The following is an 18,583-nucleotide window of genomic DNA, read 5'->3' on the forward strand; positions in this document are numbered from 1 at the left end:
CGTCATAATACAAGGGGTACCTTAAAGTCTACTCTACCCTTTATTTGCTTACTTTATAAAACGTTTGAGGCATTTCAGTTAATGTTGCTGATTGCGCTGTTCCTTAATCTTCTAATTGGATCCGGCTTATTATTCAATGTCCATCAAATAAAAAGTGGAATTGCTGCAAAAAATGGATAAAGGCATATCCGTCTTAAAATTATATGAGGAGTACGACATTGGAAAGTCAACTATATATGACATAAGCAAAAAGAAAAAGCAATGCCCAATGACAGTGCCCCAATCATCAATCAATTAACGGACGGCGAAATCTGTGGTATGGTTCTAGATGCAGAAAATATCACTTCCGATAGTGAAGAAAGTGGCAGAGAGGTTATTAAAAACAAAAAAATTTTGATTGACAAGTTAGTTGGTATTCTCGACACAGCAGTTACAGGACTTAAACAGTGGAACTTTGTAACTAAACAAGAAATTATGTCTGTTAATAGAATTAAAGGGAAAGTATTAGTACAAAAAACAAAGCAATGTAAACAGCTTACATTGAAAGAAACGTTTTATAAAGTAAGCAAATAAAGGGTAGAGTAGACTTTAAGGTACCCCTTATATTATGGCGAAGTTGTTTCATTTATGGTAGCCTGAGTAGCTGAATGTTATGGAAACCCTATTGTGACGTAATCGGGTGCATGATTCTGGGAAATTTTTAATCATGGGATGTTTTGTAAGCGTTTTTGTGGTGTGTGTTAAAACCGTTTAGATGGATTTGTAGGAAGAAAAGGTAAAAGTATAGTTCAGGGTACTCCTTGGCGATACATGGATACTGATTTTGTGCAATTCTTATTCGTTATTTTGGTTTGCGATTTTGTGCACTTATTCATTATTTTGGCTTGCGAAGCAAATCGCCGCTACACAAAGCCAAAATAACAAAACAAACAATTGCACAAACTCGGTATCCATGTACACATCGACTTATTTTCACTTAAAAAAACCCCCGAATTGCACAAAAATGGCATTGTGCACTCCTTTAACTTATATATAAGGTATTTCTCCTTCTTAGCATGTCTTTGTGGTGTGGTGGTCTGCACGCTGGGTGCGTATTCCAGAGTTCCGTGATTCCATTCCCAGCGAAGGCGTTTGCTCATTTTTCGTCTTATTTGCTTCCAAAAAATACCTAATATATTTACAACAGAAAGCATAGAAAGTTTATTTAAATTGACTTGGATAAGAGTTACCTTAGCTAAAGAAAAATTCTTACCGTTTCATGAATAATTTCTTTTTCTAACACGTCACTGTGAAAGTATAATGAATTTGAGAGTATTTTTCCTCATACGGAACATAAAGTAGCTAAAATTTTAAATGAAAATTGGCAAACAAAAATTTATTTAAATTGTCTTCAATCATTCTTATATTCTATGTAATTTGAGTATACTAATTTCAATTGTTCATTGAAATACTGTAATATAAATTGTGAGTTTAATAATTTCAAACTGAGTCATGTACGAGCAGATATAATTCATTTAACTGTGAGAATTAAAAAGGATTTTCATGCTTTATTTTATAGATTTAATCTGTAAAGTGCGGAAAAGAGAAAATCCTTTCTTTGAACACTGATAAATAGTTCTTTCTAGTCTGCATAAGATTGCACCAATTTTCCATTTGATTTAGAAATGCAGTCTCTCGAATCAACTCAAATATTATATTTAAATTCCATATTGCTAGCAAATGCACAGTAGTTGAAATTACCGATATATTTTTTGGAAATTCTAGAAATTGCTCTAAAATTCAGAAAAATTGTTATTTGATCAGTTCCATGATCAAAAGATCAAGCATTTGCGAGGATTAGTTTGACTATTAGCGAAAAATTTGTGGAAAAAAAAGAGCTAGTTGATCTTTACAATATGGTAACTGGTAGTTTGGCGACATTTTGGAGGCGATAAAGGTTACTACCTGGCACTTTGGTAATAATGTGAGCAGTACTCAGTTCCGATTACGCATTATTTTGTGTGAGGGAAATGAGAGATCATGGGATATGTCATGTGATATTAATGGACGAATTACGGTTCTTTAATCGGAAAAGGGGGGAAATCGGGAAAAAATCTGGAAATTTTGTATTTGGCTTTATTCTGTGTTGTGTGAAACAGTGTTCCTGAATTTTTGGATCCCATGGCCGTAACTAAAGTGAATTCAAAATGGGTATTTATGTATGTATTAATTTAATGTATGTGCTCATTTATATTTTAAGTAGTGTTTTTGAATTTAATTATATTTTAATTAAATGATAGTTATTTTGTGAATTTTATGTTTGTAGGAATTTGGTATACGTTTTAGTTGAAGTAAACGTGCATGGAAATAATTTAAATATCTGACAATAAGTATTTGTAATGGTTGCGGTATGAATTCGTTGGTGACGTGTATAATGTAATAGATGATTTAGAGGTAAAAGTTTTTGGATGTTTTATTTATTTCATATGTGGAAATGTTCATATTTGGAAAGGGTAAATACTTTTTCGCGATCAGGTAATTTCATATATGTTCTTTTTACCGGGTTTAAAGATTGAGAAAATTGTCATGTTATGAGAAAAAAGCAGTGTACATGGATATAGTGAAGAGTGTGCGCAATGCCATTTTTGTGCAATTCTGGGATGTTTTTTTAAGTAAAAATAAGTCGACGTGTACATGGTTTAGTGATATTTTAATTAAATGATAGTTATTTTGTGAATTTTATGTTTGTAGGAATTTGGTACACGTTTAAGTTGAAGTAAATATGCATGGAAATAATTTAAATATTTGATACTAAGTATTTGTAATGCTTGCGGTATGAATTCGTTGGTGACGTGTATAACGTAATAGATGATTTAGAGGTAAAAGTTTTTGGATATTTTATTTATTTTATATGTGGAAATGTTCATATTTGGAAAGGGTAAATACTTTTTCGCGATCAGGTAATTTCATATATGTTCTTTTTACCGGGTTTAAAGATTGAGAAAATTGTCATGTATTTTCGTGAAATTTGCTAATTTATGAGAAAAAAGCAGTGTACATGGATATAGTGAAGAGTGTGCGCAATGCCATTTTTGTGCAATTCTGGGATATTTTTTTAAGTAAAAATAAGTCGGCGTGTACATGGTTTATGTGTATGTGTTATTTTGAAAAACGCGTAAGGAGTATGGTATTGTGCACTTTTTCCCAATTTTGCAGTGAATATTTGTCATAATTAAGCAGTTTTGTTAGATAAAATTTCTAGCATAAGTGTAATTCGGCTAGTAGATTGTTGGAAGAAGTGTTCAGTAGATAAAAAGAAAAGAAACATGTCTTTACTTCGTGAAGACAAAATGGCGGCAGGAAAAAAAAATAGAGGGTTGCTGTAGGAGAGTTGGTCGCCAAAAAAACGCCAAGTTACCATAATGTAAAGATCAACCTCAGAGCTATATATAAATATGTACACTAAATTTTGAAAAATTCCTAAGGCATATTGTATTATTATTCCAAATAAATATAAACTTATAATGTCAAGAAAATTGGGTCGGTAAAAAAGGGGTTAAAATTTAATTTCCCAAAATAAAATGGTCTCCCAATTAACAAATACAGAAATCAAATCATGAAAAAAGTAAACATGTAAAACACGTCGAATAATCGAGAATTTACAAGAATGCCATCTAAAATGCACCAGGAAGATTTTGGGATGCGAAACTAACGGAACAAGTACTTGCTTCTATTCATTACTGGGGAGGTCTTTTATAGGCTTATCCATCACTCTGAGTGGAAGCAAACATACCGCTCTAGGCAGTGGCCCATCTTAACAGTGTTTTGTGAAAGCGAAACAGACCTTTTTGGAGGGAGTTGTTAGACTAAAATACAGCCGTTTTCAAAGCATTTTGTTCTGAAGGATCAACTTGTGAATGGGTTAATGTTAGTTATCAAAAGAATAAATTTGCTAAAATAAAATCATTACGAAAAAGTGTGATTGCCAAATTTAATATTTCTCCTAGTTTTCACTTAATTAGTTTTCACTTAATTAGTTTTCACTAAATTAGTTTTCACTAGTAACCCTAGATTACCCTTAATTAGGTACATTTCTGATCTTACACAAAAATTTCTCATCTCATATGCATGTTTACATATTTTAATGCTTGTTTTTCAATTTTTAAGATATGAAAGCTATGTACTTAAAATATTATAATTTTATTATGCATTTTATTTTATATCTAGCAATGCAGTAAAAGATTTTTAAAAAATTCCTTTAGTTCTGAAGGTTAGAGTAGAGAGAAGGGTATCCCTTGCATTATCGCGCAGTTGTTTCATTTATCGCCAAGTGGTGGTTTATTTATGGTAGCCTGAGTAGTTGAATGTTAATCTGTTGCATAATTGTGGTGAATTTTTAAAGGCTTGTGCTATGTGTTGGTTAGCAAGTACATTACTTGTTTTCTGGTTTAGACGGTAAAATGGCTGAATATGGAAAGAATAATTTGAAGTTTCTGTACGATTTGGAAAGAAAGGGGACTACTTGACTGATGTGTAAATGAAGGTTTACTTTGTAGCCATTATTGAGTGTCCTGCTTGTAGGAAGGAAATGCGTATGGTCAGATTTAAAACGACGCTACGCAGTATATTCTTGACTTTTATTTTGTGAGTTTATGTGGCGACGCCAGTATGCAGATTCTAGTTCAGATAATTTTAGGAAGTTTTTGGATGCTGTTAAGAAATTTTGTTTGATTGAAGACGCATTAATTCGTAAATAAGGTAAGTGGATATTTCCTTTCTGTAGTGCAAAGATGAATTTCCTTTTTTATGTTATTTCATTGATTTTTCCTTTTTTATGTTATTTTATTGATTTAAAATGTAGTTTGAGATTATATATTTTCAGGTTGGCTGCTCCTTTGACCTTTTTAAGTGAATATAGTTCTATGTGTACATGGACAAAATCATGGGAGTGCGCAATACCTAGTTTGTGCAATTCTCTGTTTTTTTTTTTTTTTTTTTTTTTTTTTTTAAGTGAAAACAGGGCGATGTGTACATGGATAAAGGGAATGCGCAGTTTGTGCAATTCTCTTAATTTGTTTTAAGTGAAAATAGGCCAATGTGTACATGGATACAGAGTTTGTGCAGTACTTTTTCTTGTTATTTTGGCTTTGTGTAGCCAAAATAACAAGAAAAAGACTAACAAGTCAAAGAATTGCACAAACTTGGTATCCATGTACTGCCAAAAATTGCCAAGTGGTTCCCTTAAGTATACTTTTACCGTTCTGAATAGCATATCCATAATTTGTCACACATACAGATTTAAAATGAAATGCTCTTAATTTCGACACAATTTAAATTTTAACTTTCTAAATCCACCTGGGTATAAATATAGTATAATACTAAAAGAATATAATAGTTATAAAGAATGTAAGCTATTTTTTCTTTTTGCATTGTTTGGTATTTTTTTAAGTGATGTTCATAGTGGTATGCAAGAGAAAATTATATACTAACATAGCAAAGAACACTTTATTATTGTTTAATAAATTTGAGTTTTTAAAATAAAATAAAATTTAAATTAAAGATATGATTTATATATTATTATTTGTCTGTTTTGTAATTACTAATTAGTTTAAAAAGTATTTCTTTTTCAGGAATTGCATTTCCTACTTGTGTATCTGTAAACAACTGCATTTGTCATTTTTCTCCTTTAAAAAGTGAACCTGATTACATTTTAAAAGATGGAGACATGGTGAAATTGTAAGTGTATTTACTTTTATATTTGTAAATGTTAGAAAATTTATTTCATGAAATATAAAGTCATATTTGGATGGTGAAAATAAAATTTTAATTTTTTATATCTTAAAACCATTGTACAAAAATGCTGATGCATTTGTATTCCTTCATGTGAGTGTGTGACAAGTTTCGATTTGAAGCATATTTTCATTAGTTGATAGAAGGTTTTAGAATATTCACAGTGCATTGTAGTAATATGTTTTAAGTAGAGGAACTTAAATCATTGAAATAAGTTTTAAGTATTGATTTTTTTTTCATAATTTCTAACACTAAATGGTTTTTGATAGCCTTAGACAACATTTGAAATTTGCACATTACGGATTGAAGAATTGGTGGAAAAGCTCATTTTTGTAGTGAAGAAGATAACGTAATAGTAACTCTCTCGTATTTTAAATATAACATTTTAATGCTGTAATTAAGTTTGGTCTAATTTTCAGTTCTTGCAACAGTAGAATAATAAACACTTAAAAAAAAAAAAAAAGCATTTGTTATTTTTCTTAGTGCAGTCACTGAAAAGAGTGTGACGTCTCAAAATAGTTTTACGAGATTTTTTTCCACCATGATACATCTATTTTGTACAAGATTTTGAAGTTACTATTTTAAAAATGTCACAATGTAAATAACATAAAGGGTAATTTTTTTAATATAATTAAATAAATATGAGTCAGTAAATTTGAGAATGAATGAAAAATGCATTACTTTTTGGGTTTAAATTTTTGATGGTCATCAACAAGCTCAGTTTGCGTTCCAATTGCACATTGCAGTGAGCACAAATACAACTCCCATTACAAATCTATGACTGAAAAATATGGAATGTATGTGGGAAAAAAGAATTGTTTACACTTGCAACTGCTTAAGAGTCAATAAAAGAATTTTGGCAAGGCATGTAGGAACAGATATTACTTAGAATGTTAAAATAATCTGTCAAAACTTTTGTTTGCAGGGTTTTCTGTTAAGATCTTTTTTAGATAGCGGCCGAGCGGTAAAGTCGCTGAACACTGGTAGTTCAGTCCAAGGTTCGAATCCCGCGAACGGGCTGGCTGTATGGGCGTTTTCGTGGTTTTCCCCATGTGTAACGTGTATGCGAGCCAGTTTCCCTTAGAAAGTCCTCCACGAAGGCATCCCTTCCCTTAGGTAGATAGCCCTTGAGGCTTTGTCATAATCACACGTAATAATAATAATTCACTTAGCTTGGTAATGTAACTTAGCATGGAAAGGCAAACAAAAAGAAAAGGGTTTAAACATAAATTCTGAACTTAGATTCATTCAGAAATTTGACTGATCCAGACATCCTGTTCAATTTTGAAACTGAATCTGACAATACCTTCTCTTCCTGCATATTCTTATAATCTATGATGAATCTGATTTCAGCACTGCTGTTTACTGTAAAACTTTTTGTGTTTGTTTTTATCCACATGCTGAGTAATGTTACCCAGCTAAGCAAAAAGTGGCTACTTTTTACTATTATGTATTTTATGCTCTCGAAGTTTTTTCCTGAGTATCTTTACTTGCTAATGAAATCAGTTATTTTAAGTAAAACATAACAAATTGTTCTTTCACGGTAAATGCCCAATTTTCGATAAAAAAAAGGGGCAGACTTATTTGTATTCCCAATAGTATTCAACAAAAAGAAGGAAGTCTTTTTTTTCTCCCTTTCAAAACAGTAGGTTTGCCAGGTTTTTTTTCATTCATTTATTAAATATCATGGAGGTAAGAAAGGAAGGAATGGCCAACCGGCACTAGAAGTGAAGCACTGCTTCCAAGCTTTGGTCACCAGATGGAGTGTTCTTTGTTTACATTCAGAAGTTCGCTTGACAGTGTTCTGATAGTATTTCGACACACGACAGTTCCATACAAATCGAAAAAGGGACACTTTCACATGGAAGAAACATTCATAGTGTGATAGATAATAGCAATTTGTATAGTTTAGTGACATTTACGCAAAAATCACATCTTGGTTATTTTTCGATAACTAACAACAGCAATTTTGATTATGAATTTGTTTATAAAATTCTAAGCTGTTGAACTACAGAAATATAAATTTTAACAAAAATGTTGGGCTTAAAGAATGAAAAATACCTTACGGTACCTTTAAAATTGTACGCGTCTTTCGATACCCTTGATAGAGTATTCGCTACTTTTATTTTATGTTCCAAACGCCAAAATGTTTTAAATAAAATAAAATTTTTTCACATCCATATATTATTGTACCTTTTAATATACCTTTTAAAAATTTTTAGAGGAAAAGCGTTACTGTTGCTCATTTTAAACTCATTATTTTAATTTTATATATCTGAAAAAATCCTTTTGGGCTTACACGTTTTACTTATTTGGGTTAATTAAAAATAAAATATACTGAATGCACAGAAATTAAATATTTGCACATGCCGGAAATGAAAAATATGAAGTATGTATGGGTGTTTATGCATGTGCTTGCAAAAAGCATGTATCTGCCTTTAACAAAATACATAAATATTCATTAAATTATTTATAAATGTATTTGAAATGAAGAATTTATTCATTTGTAAAGAACTGTGAAGAAGTCTAATTATTAAATGTATCTAATTTATAATGATTATAAATGTTATCTAAATACAGTCAAAAGCCGTTAATTTGGACACCCATAATCCGGACCTCAAAGCTACAAACTTTCTGCGCATGCGTCGCGTTGACGGCTCTACGGCTGTGAATATGTGTGTGCGAATGTGCGTTTAATGTATAACGGACAGTATAAGCTAAGCTAAAATTGTCTATTTCACTTAATGTTACAGATTGCATTGTTCCTTAATCTTCGAATTGGATCCGGCTTATTATTTTTTGCAGACTGTTAGAGCAATTTTATAAAAGTAAGCTTGAACTTTTGATTATGTCAAATAGAATTTCTGATATATATTTACTAATATGTAAAGGATCTACAAAGCGAAAGTATGTTTTGAAGTCCATTAAACAGAAAGTTGAATTGCTGCAAAAAATGGATAAAGGCATATCCTTTGATTATGTAATCATTCCGAAATATGTTTATGAATTTCACGCTGCTCTGCGAGGGGAGGGAAATGACGCGGCGCGCAATGAATTAGAAGTTGATCTGTGAGCACAATCCTTATCTTGAGGGCAGATGTTTTGATTTTATTTGGCTTATAATTCCTTACTAAATGTAGTATTTCATCTCGATGTACTCCGTCTTTGATATGATATCAAGTTCCTCGTCATTATTATTCGCTTCTGATAGTGAAGTAAGTGACACAGAGGTTATTGAAAACGAAAATATTTCGATTGACAAATTAGTCGGTATTCTCGACACAGCAATTATAGGACTTGAACAGCGGAACTTTGTAACTAAACAAGAAATTATGTCTGTTTAATAGAATTAAAGAGAAAGTATTATCACATAAAACGAAGCAACTTAAACAACTTACATTGAAAGAAATATATAATAAAGTAAACAAATAAATATTAAGCTTTTTCTTTTTGTAAATTTTGATACCCTTTAGATCATAATTGTTCTTTATTTCATAAATTACGTTTTCATATTTTTAATTTTATAATTTCTGCATGTCATTTTACCAGATTTAAACTGATGATCTATAATCCGGCCGACGAGTCCGGATTAATGACTTTTGACATTATATAATAACCTTAATATTGAATTGTAAACATAAATTGAAATCCTGTTGACAAATACGTTTTAAAACTATTTAAGCAAGAATTGCTGGTACTGGAAAGCAATCTGTTAAAAGGCATTGTAAAGCAAATGCTATGAGATGCGCACTTGAGAAAATAATAAAGAGTTTTGGAATATGTATTGTTGAAATTAATGGTAAAAAAAATCTGATAAGTATAATTAAAAGAATTATTCCCCTTACATTTTATAATAACTCAGTTACAAGTTTTAAATAATACTTTAAAAAAATCCTTATTTTATTCCTTTTCAGAAATGTTCAGAGAAAGTTAAGTACTATTTAAAGTATTTCCCTAATTTCTAATAAATAATTCTCTAATTTAAAATGAACCGAATAGAGCATTAATTATAAATTGACTTATATTTTTCGATTTAAAAGATGCCTCAGAAGCCAAAAAATCATGTCATATTTAAGAAAGTATTTTAGGAAGAAGCTCTATAAATAGAAAAGAAATAATGCAAAATTTTAATATTAATAATTCAATAAACTTTGATCTTAATTTTTGTACCTTAACCGAATAAAATCGAATTACTTTAAATTTTTTTTTCTAATGTATTTAACGAAAACTTGTGAAAATATTTCATTCAAATTAAACCATTCTGAGAAAACTGTTCTGTGAAAAGTATAGCATTTAATTCCATTCAGAATGAAATGTTGTTTAAAAATAGGTTTTTTTTCATATACTTAAGACTGAAGTTTTGTAGAAAAAGAAAATATATACATTTATATGTATATTTACGATGTAATTACAAAATATTTACATCCTATAGCGTCAAAACCCATTGAACTTAATGGTAAATGAGCCAATGTTTTGGTCCCCACGCAGGGATCGCCAGTGCTTCAGAGCAGAGTATGAGAGAAACCTGTTTAGGGCCACTCCATCTTACTTCTTATCTCCATGTTAAAAATAGACCAGTCAACAAGTTTTTTTTTTTTTTTTTTTGGTTACTCAGTATCTTAACTGTCTAAGGTTTGTCCTTGAACTCCTAAAATTCCCAAAATGATTGTGCGTAAGAGTTCTTTTCTTGATTACTCTTTCAAAACGACCCTCCCACTTTGTACCTTGTTTTCATATATATAAAAACGACTTTAATGGTTTAGACACATTTCAAGATGCATATCTGTGTACTTAAAAATATGAAGACTAGTATTTTTTTAACATATATATATATATATAGGATTTGGTCATTTAGAGAGCTAAGGAAATGATTTCACTTTTGAGAAATCCAAGTTAAGGAGCAAGCTTGTAGCTTCTTAAGAGAGCATTTTAATTTACCTTTTACGAAGATTCCTGAATTTGGTTCGATTCTCTATCTCTTTTAGGAACTCTCAGGCTGCCTGTAATTTGGGCAAATAGTGTTATAAATTAAAAATAGATATAAAGGAAATTAATGTATAGTGAAGTATAGATTTGAGGGAGGGAACTAGATCAAATTTGTAAGTAATTAAAATTGTTACCCTAGTTAATTAACATAAAACAAAGAGTAAATCTTTAATTTATGAGCAATTAAAATTGAATTAATTTTAATTATTTTTTCATATTAAATGCATTTTATGCGCTCTCTCATTTGTAGAAGAAGAACTAAATATATTGTTATTATCTTTTTCATTAAAACAATTATAAGAAGCTTGGAAATAGGGTTCAGAAGTAGAATAGTGTATGTGCTATGTTTTTTTTTAATTTAAATGTTTGCAATACCTGACAATAAAAATGCAACAGTGGTCCAAAAATTATGCAAATTTTAGGGTAGATGCACATCACCGAGTTATGCAAATGATGTGAAATCTGCAGCTATCCTGCGTGCATTGAAATTTAATATATATAAGGGAAGGAACTTGCAGAATGTTAAATTTTCGTGCCGTTATTTCTGCTATGGAAATCAGCATAGAAAATTTGTTCTCTCAGAGGACGTATGTAACAGCAGAGGCAGTTACAGACAGCCGATTTTATGAGGGGCATGATGATCGGACTGAGAAAGACAGGTTGATCCATATGCCAAATCTCGGTTGACACACACCTGGATGTGTCCACAATGCACCGTCTGTGATGATGATGCTTGGGACAAGGAAAATGTGGCAAGTTCAAGGGGTGCCGATGCAGCCAGAGTGATGTCAGCACATGTGGATCAAAGCATCTGCCGACAAACAGAGGCGCACCCATAAACAACTTCTATCTCCATTCTGCAGCATGTTCAAGACACCCTAGATGTTCCCATATCAACAAGAACCATTTGCCATCGATTGGCGGCTAGTGGCCTGCACTCGTGGCATCTGTTAAGAAGCTTGACATTGACCCCACATCGTAGACACCAATGTCTGCAATGGTACCAGGCTCAAGCAACGTGAATGATGGTGTTCTCAGATGAGTCACAGTTCCGGTTCTCCAGTGATAGTTGCTGCATATGAGTGTGGCATCGATGTGGAGACAGTTCCAATCCGGCAGTAATTTTGGAATGCCCAATTGCGCAACTATGCGACATCATGGTGTGGGACGCAATTGCATGCAATTCCAGGTCACCTCTAGTTTTTATTCAGGGTACTATGATGATCCAATGATCCGTAGATGATGTACTATGGCTGGCAACACTTCCCTACCTTCAGGTAGTGCCCTAGTCACTAGGATAACACCTGACCATGCACTGCTCACATCAGCTAGCATGCTCTGCAAGGTGTACAGTAGCTTCCCTGGCCACCATTTTCTCCTGATCTCTCAGCAGTCAAACATATTTGGGATGTGATTGCACGCCATTTTGCAGACCCTGCCATTACTGCGTTCAGAAGTTGAACTGTGGAAAATTGGTTGACTCCTCAAGACACAATCTATAGTTTAATTGACTCTGTAGCTAGATGTGTTGTTTCCCATTTCGCTGTCCAAGATGGTCCTACAAACTACTGAGCCGACGCTGTTCTTGCTCTGTATTACGCATATCATTTAAAAATAAAGGTAACTTGTTCATTGCTGTCTCTGTGTTTTCCGAGTTTATCACTTTTTGGCCATGCCTTCTTGGTTTTGCATTTTCAAAGTCGAGTAATGTGTATTTTGTTAACATTAACGTTATTTTGTTTTGTTTGTTTGATTTGTTTATTAACATTAAACTCTCGTAATTGCTTGTGGATAGGTGATTTGATTATTATTTGGACTAGATTCGTAATTTCAGATCTCAGCATGTTAATTTTTAAATGCATAATGAGCATATGTGTTTAGAACATTGGAATATTATTACATGTTTCTGAAGTACTGAAATTTTCAGATAGCATATCTAGCTATGTAATTCATGATATAATTAAGATATAAAGGAAAATTGCATCATATAAAATAAGCAAAAAGATTGTATATAATTGTATCAAAGTATTAAGGCTAATCAGCTGCTTAATTTTGGGATTCTATCTTAATAATTTTTATATTTTATTAAATGCTATGATTACTCAAGAAATAATTTAAGACTAAAATGAAACTTCATCATCAGTATCAATAGTATTGATAAACAAGATTTTACTAATACCTTTCCCCCCAATTGTTTTATTATTTAAAACATTATGTGCTTTTTGTTTATTTACATTTTTTAGTGTATGAAAATTCTATCGATAAAGAAAATCATTTACTTTTACTTATCAGTAATAGAATTAATTATCTTTAATCAGAGATTTAGGTGCTCATATTGATGGATTCATTGCTGTGGTTGCACACACGATAGTTGTTGGAGCCTCAAAGGTTTGTTTGTTATTTTCTACAGAACATTTTTATTGGTATTTAGAGTTGTGTGTTTATCAGTTGATTTTACTTTGTTGTAGGACAATAAAATTAAAGGTCGCAAAGCAGATGTAATACATGCGGCTCATTATGCTGCTGAAGCAGCTCTGAGACTTGTCAAGCCTGGAAATGATGTAAATTTCTTTTATGTATTTAATAGCAATATTTATTCTTTATCGTAATTTGCAGTGTTAATTAGGAAAAATTAAAAAATTGTGTTATCTTTTATTTTTTCAACAATATTTTATAACTGTGCTTATTAATCATTAAAAATAGTGTCAGTGTTTTTAATTAGCAGATTTTATATTTTGAATTCTTGAATTAAAATCATATATGTTACCATTTTTTTTTAATTATGCAAAATGTGTTAAAAATTAAAGGTTAAGATCATTTGTAATGTTCTGAAAGATGTTTTAATTACTGATCACAAAGTGTAAAAGTATTTTAAAGAAAAAAAAAAAAAAATTATGGTTCCTATTATTAAATAATAAAAATTTTGTATGTATGTTTTCCTGCCAATAAGTGTGGGAAAACGATGTTATGTAGAATCACCAGCTTTGAACATTTGATTAAAAAAGCTCAACAATTTAAAACCAGCATCTTCCCACTCCTCAACAATATTTATTTTTCAAATTTAATTCAAAAACTCAGTGATATTATATTGAGAGTGAGATAGCTTTAAAAGTACCATATTGTTGCTGATAATGAAACAAATATAACAAAAATATGAAAATTTTTAAAAATATTTTCATTTTATATCTTATAGTTTTTCAGCATGTACATTTAATTTATTGGCAAAGATTTAAATGCATGAAATGTTAATGGGTATGTTATTCAGGTCATAAAATAGTTTCAAAGACTTTAGTTTGCCCATACCATATTTAATGGATTCAAGGAACTAATATAATATATAATCTGGTAAGTATGTTGGAACTCATTATTTAACTCCCTTGAAAGTTATATAAAAAATAGGGAAATTTTCATGCATAAAATATGTATTGCATTTCTTAATGTTGTCTAATTAAAATTTTAATTACTTTGATAAACTTCAATATGTGATAATCAATTAGTTAATGGAGGATCAAAATTTAACTAAAAACTAAACCCAGTGGTGCAACAGCCCTAGTGGGCCACAGCCTGCTGTTTCCCAAAATCTGCTTTCTTGACCTTGGGCCCTGTAGTGCATCAGCATATGCCCTGGGAAAGTGGTCAGCTTGTCGCAAGACCCCCTAATGTTTAGTCTCCAAGCGAACTTGGTACTGATTTTATCGACCTAGGGATGTGGTCGATAATGTTAAAAAAAAAAAAAAAGGATGATAGGTTGAGTCAACCTTGCCCAGCCTGGGGATCAAAACCCTGACCTGTGGTACATCTGCAGAACGCACTAGCCACTTAGGATAAAATTTGCTTTAAATAAAAACAATCTGATTTAAGTCGAAAAATTTAGTTTCTTCAAGATAAGTTCAGATTAGAACGGTTTTTAAATACAAGTTTTTAAAATAATACTTGACAAATGATTATTTATTTTGTATTGAGTTATTTTCTTTTTGTGAGTGATGAGTCTTATAATAGTATCTTTTTGCATATTTATACAGTACTTTTTTGTACTTTTTATTCAGAACTAAAACATTGTTAAATTCAATATTTATAATTTTTTTAATTGCATTTTGAAAAATTATTCCTGTAGAACAACTCTGTGACTGATACAATACAGAAAGTGGCAGAGTCTTTTAAATGCAAACCTGTTGAAGGTAATGTATACTAATTTTTTTTAATCCTTCTGTACTTAAAAATGTATTTTTTTCTGTATTTTATGAAATGTGCAGAAGTATTTTTCTCGGGTGTTCATAATTATATGAAAAAATAGCAGTGGCATTTTAAAACATTATACCTATCTATCTACATCTCTTTATATAATTTATAGTAATTATGTTAATGCTAGCTGTGAAGTATAATTTGCCATTTCTATCAAGGAATAAATGTTGTTACATTTAAATAACAAATCGGACAATTCAAAACTATATTTCTATAAGAACTTTTGCAGTTTGAATGTAACATTTATTTATTTTTCAGAAAAGTGGCGTAGCTGTTAACATAGCTAGCTGCGAACTGTCATGATTTTTCTTCATATCTGCCAGTTTCCTGGTAGATCAATGAATCTCTTAGGTTTTAATCATTTGCCTTTATGAAGAAGAATGTTTTCCAGAGATTGAAATTTAAATAGTGCAAAGTTTATTCCATCATCCCTATTGTTTTTCCAGCATAATACTTCTTACTAAATTTTGTTTGATCTGAATTGTCTTAATCTACTGTAGTCATTTGTAGAACATTTTGTGAAGATTAAACCAATATTTAATTAGTTAATAATGTAATTAATTTTGTTTTATATTAGTATATGGTACATAATTAAGTTATCCATACAATGGTATGTACATTCTACTCACACACACAAAGAGGGACAGTTCTATATCTCCAATTCTTCTGGCCTGATTGATGAAATTTAACTTGTGTTTTTCATATGTTGAAAGTGTGACTTAGGATATATATTAGATGTATATATATAGCTTTGTTCTAACATTGGTATTTTGATACAAAATCAGACTTTTTCTGTAATGATGTACCGATTTTTTCCATATTTCAATTTGCAGCTCAAATTATGCGAAAAAATAGAAAACAAGTTTTGTAAAAACTGCACAAGTAGTTTTTAAATTTAATAGTAGCTGGGTTATTAGTCTCTAATTAATTATTTAAAATATTGTTATATTTTCAGACACACACACACACACCAAAAAAAAAAAAAAAAAGTTTCAATTTTGGTAATGCATTAGCTTTTAAACTACCAAGCCGTGGTGCCAACAAACATTCAGTTATGTAAGTAATTATTGTATTCCGTTGGTGTTCGTGGAATCTAAGCTAAAGACTAGTTATCTCCCTGTATTTATTTACTTCGAAAGATTAAACAAAATGTTTGGCTGAGTAGCTGACTTAAATAGCTGAGAAAGAGCATAATAATAAATACGTAATCTTAATGTCATTCAGTTGGAAACTTTCTTTCTTCTTCAATGGCTCAACAGTAATGGGTTATCCCTGGCCTTCTCCAGGCATCACTACTTTTGGCATATGTTTTCCACTTTTTTAACCTTTAAAATATCAAGATCTTTTTTGACACAATCAATCCATTTCAGTGGGGGTCTGCTCCCAGGTCTATTTCCTGTGAGCTTTGCCTGAAAGATTTTCTGGCAGCAATGATCTTCATCCATTCTAGCCAGATGGCCTTGGCCACTCTCTGTAATTTGACAAATTTTACAATATCAGGTTGTCTGTAAATTTTATAGAATTCTAAATTAGATCATCTCCATGATCCATTCACTTGGACCCCACAAGAATGCAACATAAGGTCTTTCACTCTAAAATTTCCAGAGCTTCCTCATCACGTAAAGTCAGTGTCCAAGTGTCTGATGCATATGTCAAGACAGATCTTATAATACTTGTATAAAGAAACAATTTAGTTCTTAATTTAAGAAAACTGGATTTTAAATAACTCTTCAGAGCATAAAAACATCTATTTGCAACAATGATTCTTTTATATATTTATGAGGCCAACACTTCTTTATTATTTATCTCCGTTAAATAAAATTGTTAACTTTTTCAAATTTATAATTGCTAATTTCAAAGTGACTAAGTTGTAAGTCAGACTTTAAGCAAGGTAAATATTTAGTTTTATTTTCATTTACAAATAAATGAATTCTTTTAGCACTTTGTTCCAGTGCCTTAAGAGTCGTTGCAGTTCAGGCAATAATGCTAATGTCATCAGCATAAGCCAGTATTTTAACTGAGTAAAAATATTTCCTTTAAGACTGATTTTTGAGTCTAATAACTTTTTCGAGTGCCATATTAAACAAGAGGCATGCCAGTGAATCCCCCTGTGAAGCTCCATTTTTTACCTCAAGCTGTTCTGTGTATTTACCCTGTATGCGTACTTGAATCATGGTTTCTTTGAAAGTTAAGCCCTGTAAGTGCAATAAGTTTTTCTGGAATTTTCAATGCATGCATAATGAGAAGTTCTCTGTTAATACAATCCTAAGATGTTCTAAAATTGATAAAAAGATTGCCAGTCTCGATTCCAAATTCTTTACATTTTTCAAAAATTTGTTTTAAGTTGAAAATTTGCTCAGTTGTATATCTTCCTTTCCTAAATCCACACTGATAGTTGCTTATTAAGTTATCAACAAATTGCAAAAGTCTGTCAAAAAGATAAGTAGACAGAATTTTATAGGGTGTGCAAAGACTGATTTCTCTGTAATTACTACAGTCTAGCACGTCACCTTTTTTGTGTATGCAAATGGTATTATGTTTCCATTCCTTTGGAAGTGTCTCACTCTTCCAAATATGTTGAATTAGTTCCTTTATAAGCTGTGACAGTTGGGTCCCAGAACTTCTAAGAATTTTGACAGTATGTTCTCAGGTAAATTCCACGTACCGAATCTCAAATCCTTAAAATCCCTTCTAAGTCACCTCCCTCCGTATTGACGGTCCCGAAAATTCTTCCTTTGATTTTATAACAAGAGCTTTTTACAGAGTGAGATAGTTGACCTTATGCCTAGTGCCCAACCTGGAGGGTCAGGCCTTCCCAGTTTTTGAACCTCCTGGAAGCAGAGGTGCCTAGCTTTACCCCCAGGCACTGGGTCCCATTTTAGTCACCTTTTACAATATGCATGAGCTACATCGGGACTATTCTTTCATACCTGGTCACCACACGGGTGGGAAACCGTCCTTCACAATAATGAATCTTCCCGCTGGTATCAATAACCACTTTGCAAAACTGCTGTGTCCTCAAATTAAGTATGTGTGCTTAGTCATCCTGTATGTTCTCTAGGTTTGTCTCCTTGCAATTTTCATTTTCCAAAAACTTTTTTTTTTTTTTTTTTTACATGGAAGAGCCAATTAAAAAACAGCCTTGTACAAATCTTCTCTTTCATTACCTATCATACTTACATTAACACATATAATAGCATCAATATAAGCCTTATAGCTGTTTTTAATACATTCTGTTTATTAATTGCCTTACAGTGAATATACACTAAAACTTCAATTACTTGAGCTTTGGTAAATTGGACATTTCGACAAAATAGTTGTTGGAAGTTAAGTTGAAGTGAATGTGGAATCTTACATTTCAAAAATCGAATTTTCAGTGTTTTCTTTTTGGGAGGAAGAGTGGATTTTTGGCTTATTGAAACTTGACTATATTTGGATTAGTACTTTGCTTTTTTCCATAAAAACGAAAATCTTGTATGATATACAGTAGTACCTCCCAATAAGGGACACCCTCTGGACCAGACATTTTGTCCCCTATTAAGAGCTAGTAAAACAGAACCTAATTCAAAGGGTTGGTGGGACCAAC

At 31.4% G+C, this 18,583-nt stretch overlaps 1 protein-coding gene across 1 annotated transcript in view; it reads left to right on the forward strand.

Moving 5' to 3' along the window:
- The window catches only part of LOC118182168 (proliferation-associated protein 2G4), a 48,349-nt gene that overhangs the window by 1,684 nt on the left and 28,082 nt on the right, over positions 1-18,583 (forward strand). Inside the window, exons 3-6 of the mRNA XM_085816040.1 lie at positions 5,610-5,715; positions 13,074-13,143; positions 13,224-13,316; positions 14,870-14,933. Of these exons, the coding sequence (XP_085672166.1) occupies positions 5,610-5,715; positions 13,074-13,143; positions 13,224-13,316; positions 14,870-14,933 (333 nt within the window). The remainder of the gene's footprint in view (positions 1-5,609; positions 5,716-13,073; positions 13,144-13,223; positions 13,317-14,869; positions 14,934-18,583) is intronic.

The sequence above is a fragment of the Stegodyphus dumicola genome, chromosome 4, assembly GCF_044657685.1.
Source record: "Stegodyphus dumicola isolate Sdum_Otavi_A_Nest chromosome 4, ASM4465768v1".
Lineage (NCBI taxonomy): Eukaryota > Metazoa > Arthropoda > Arachnida > Araneae > Eresidae > Stegodyphus > Stegodyphus dumicola.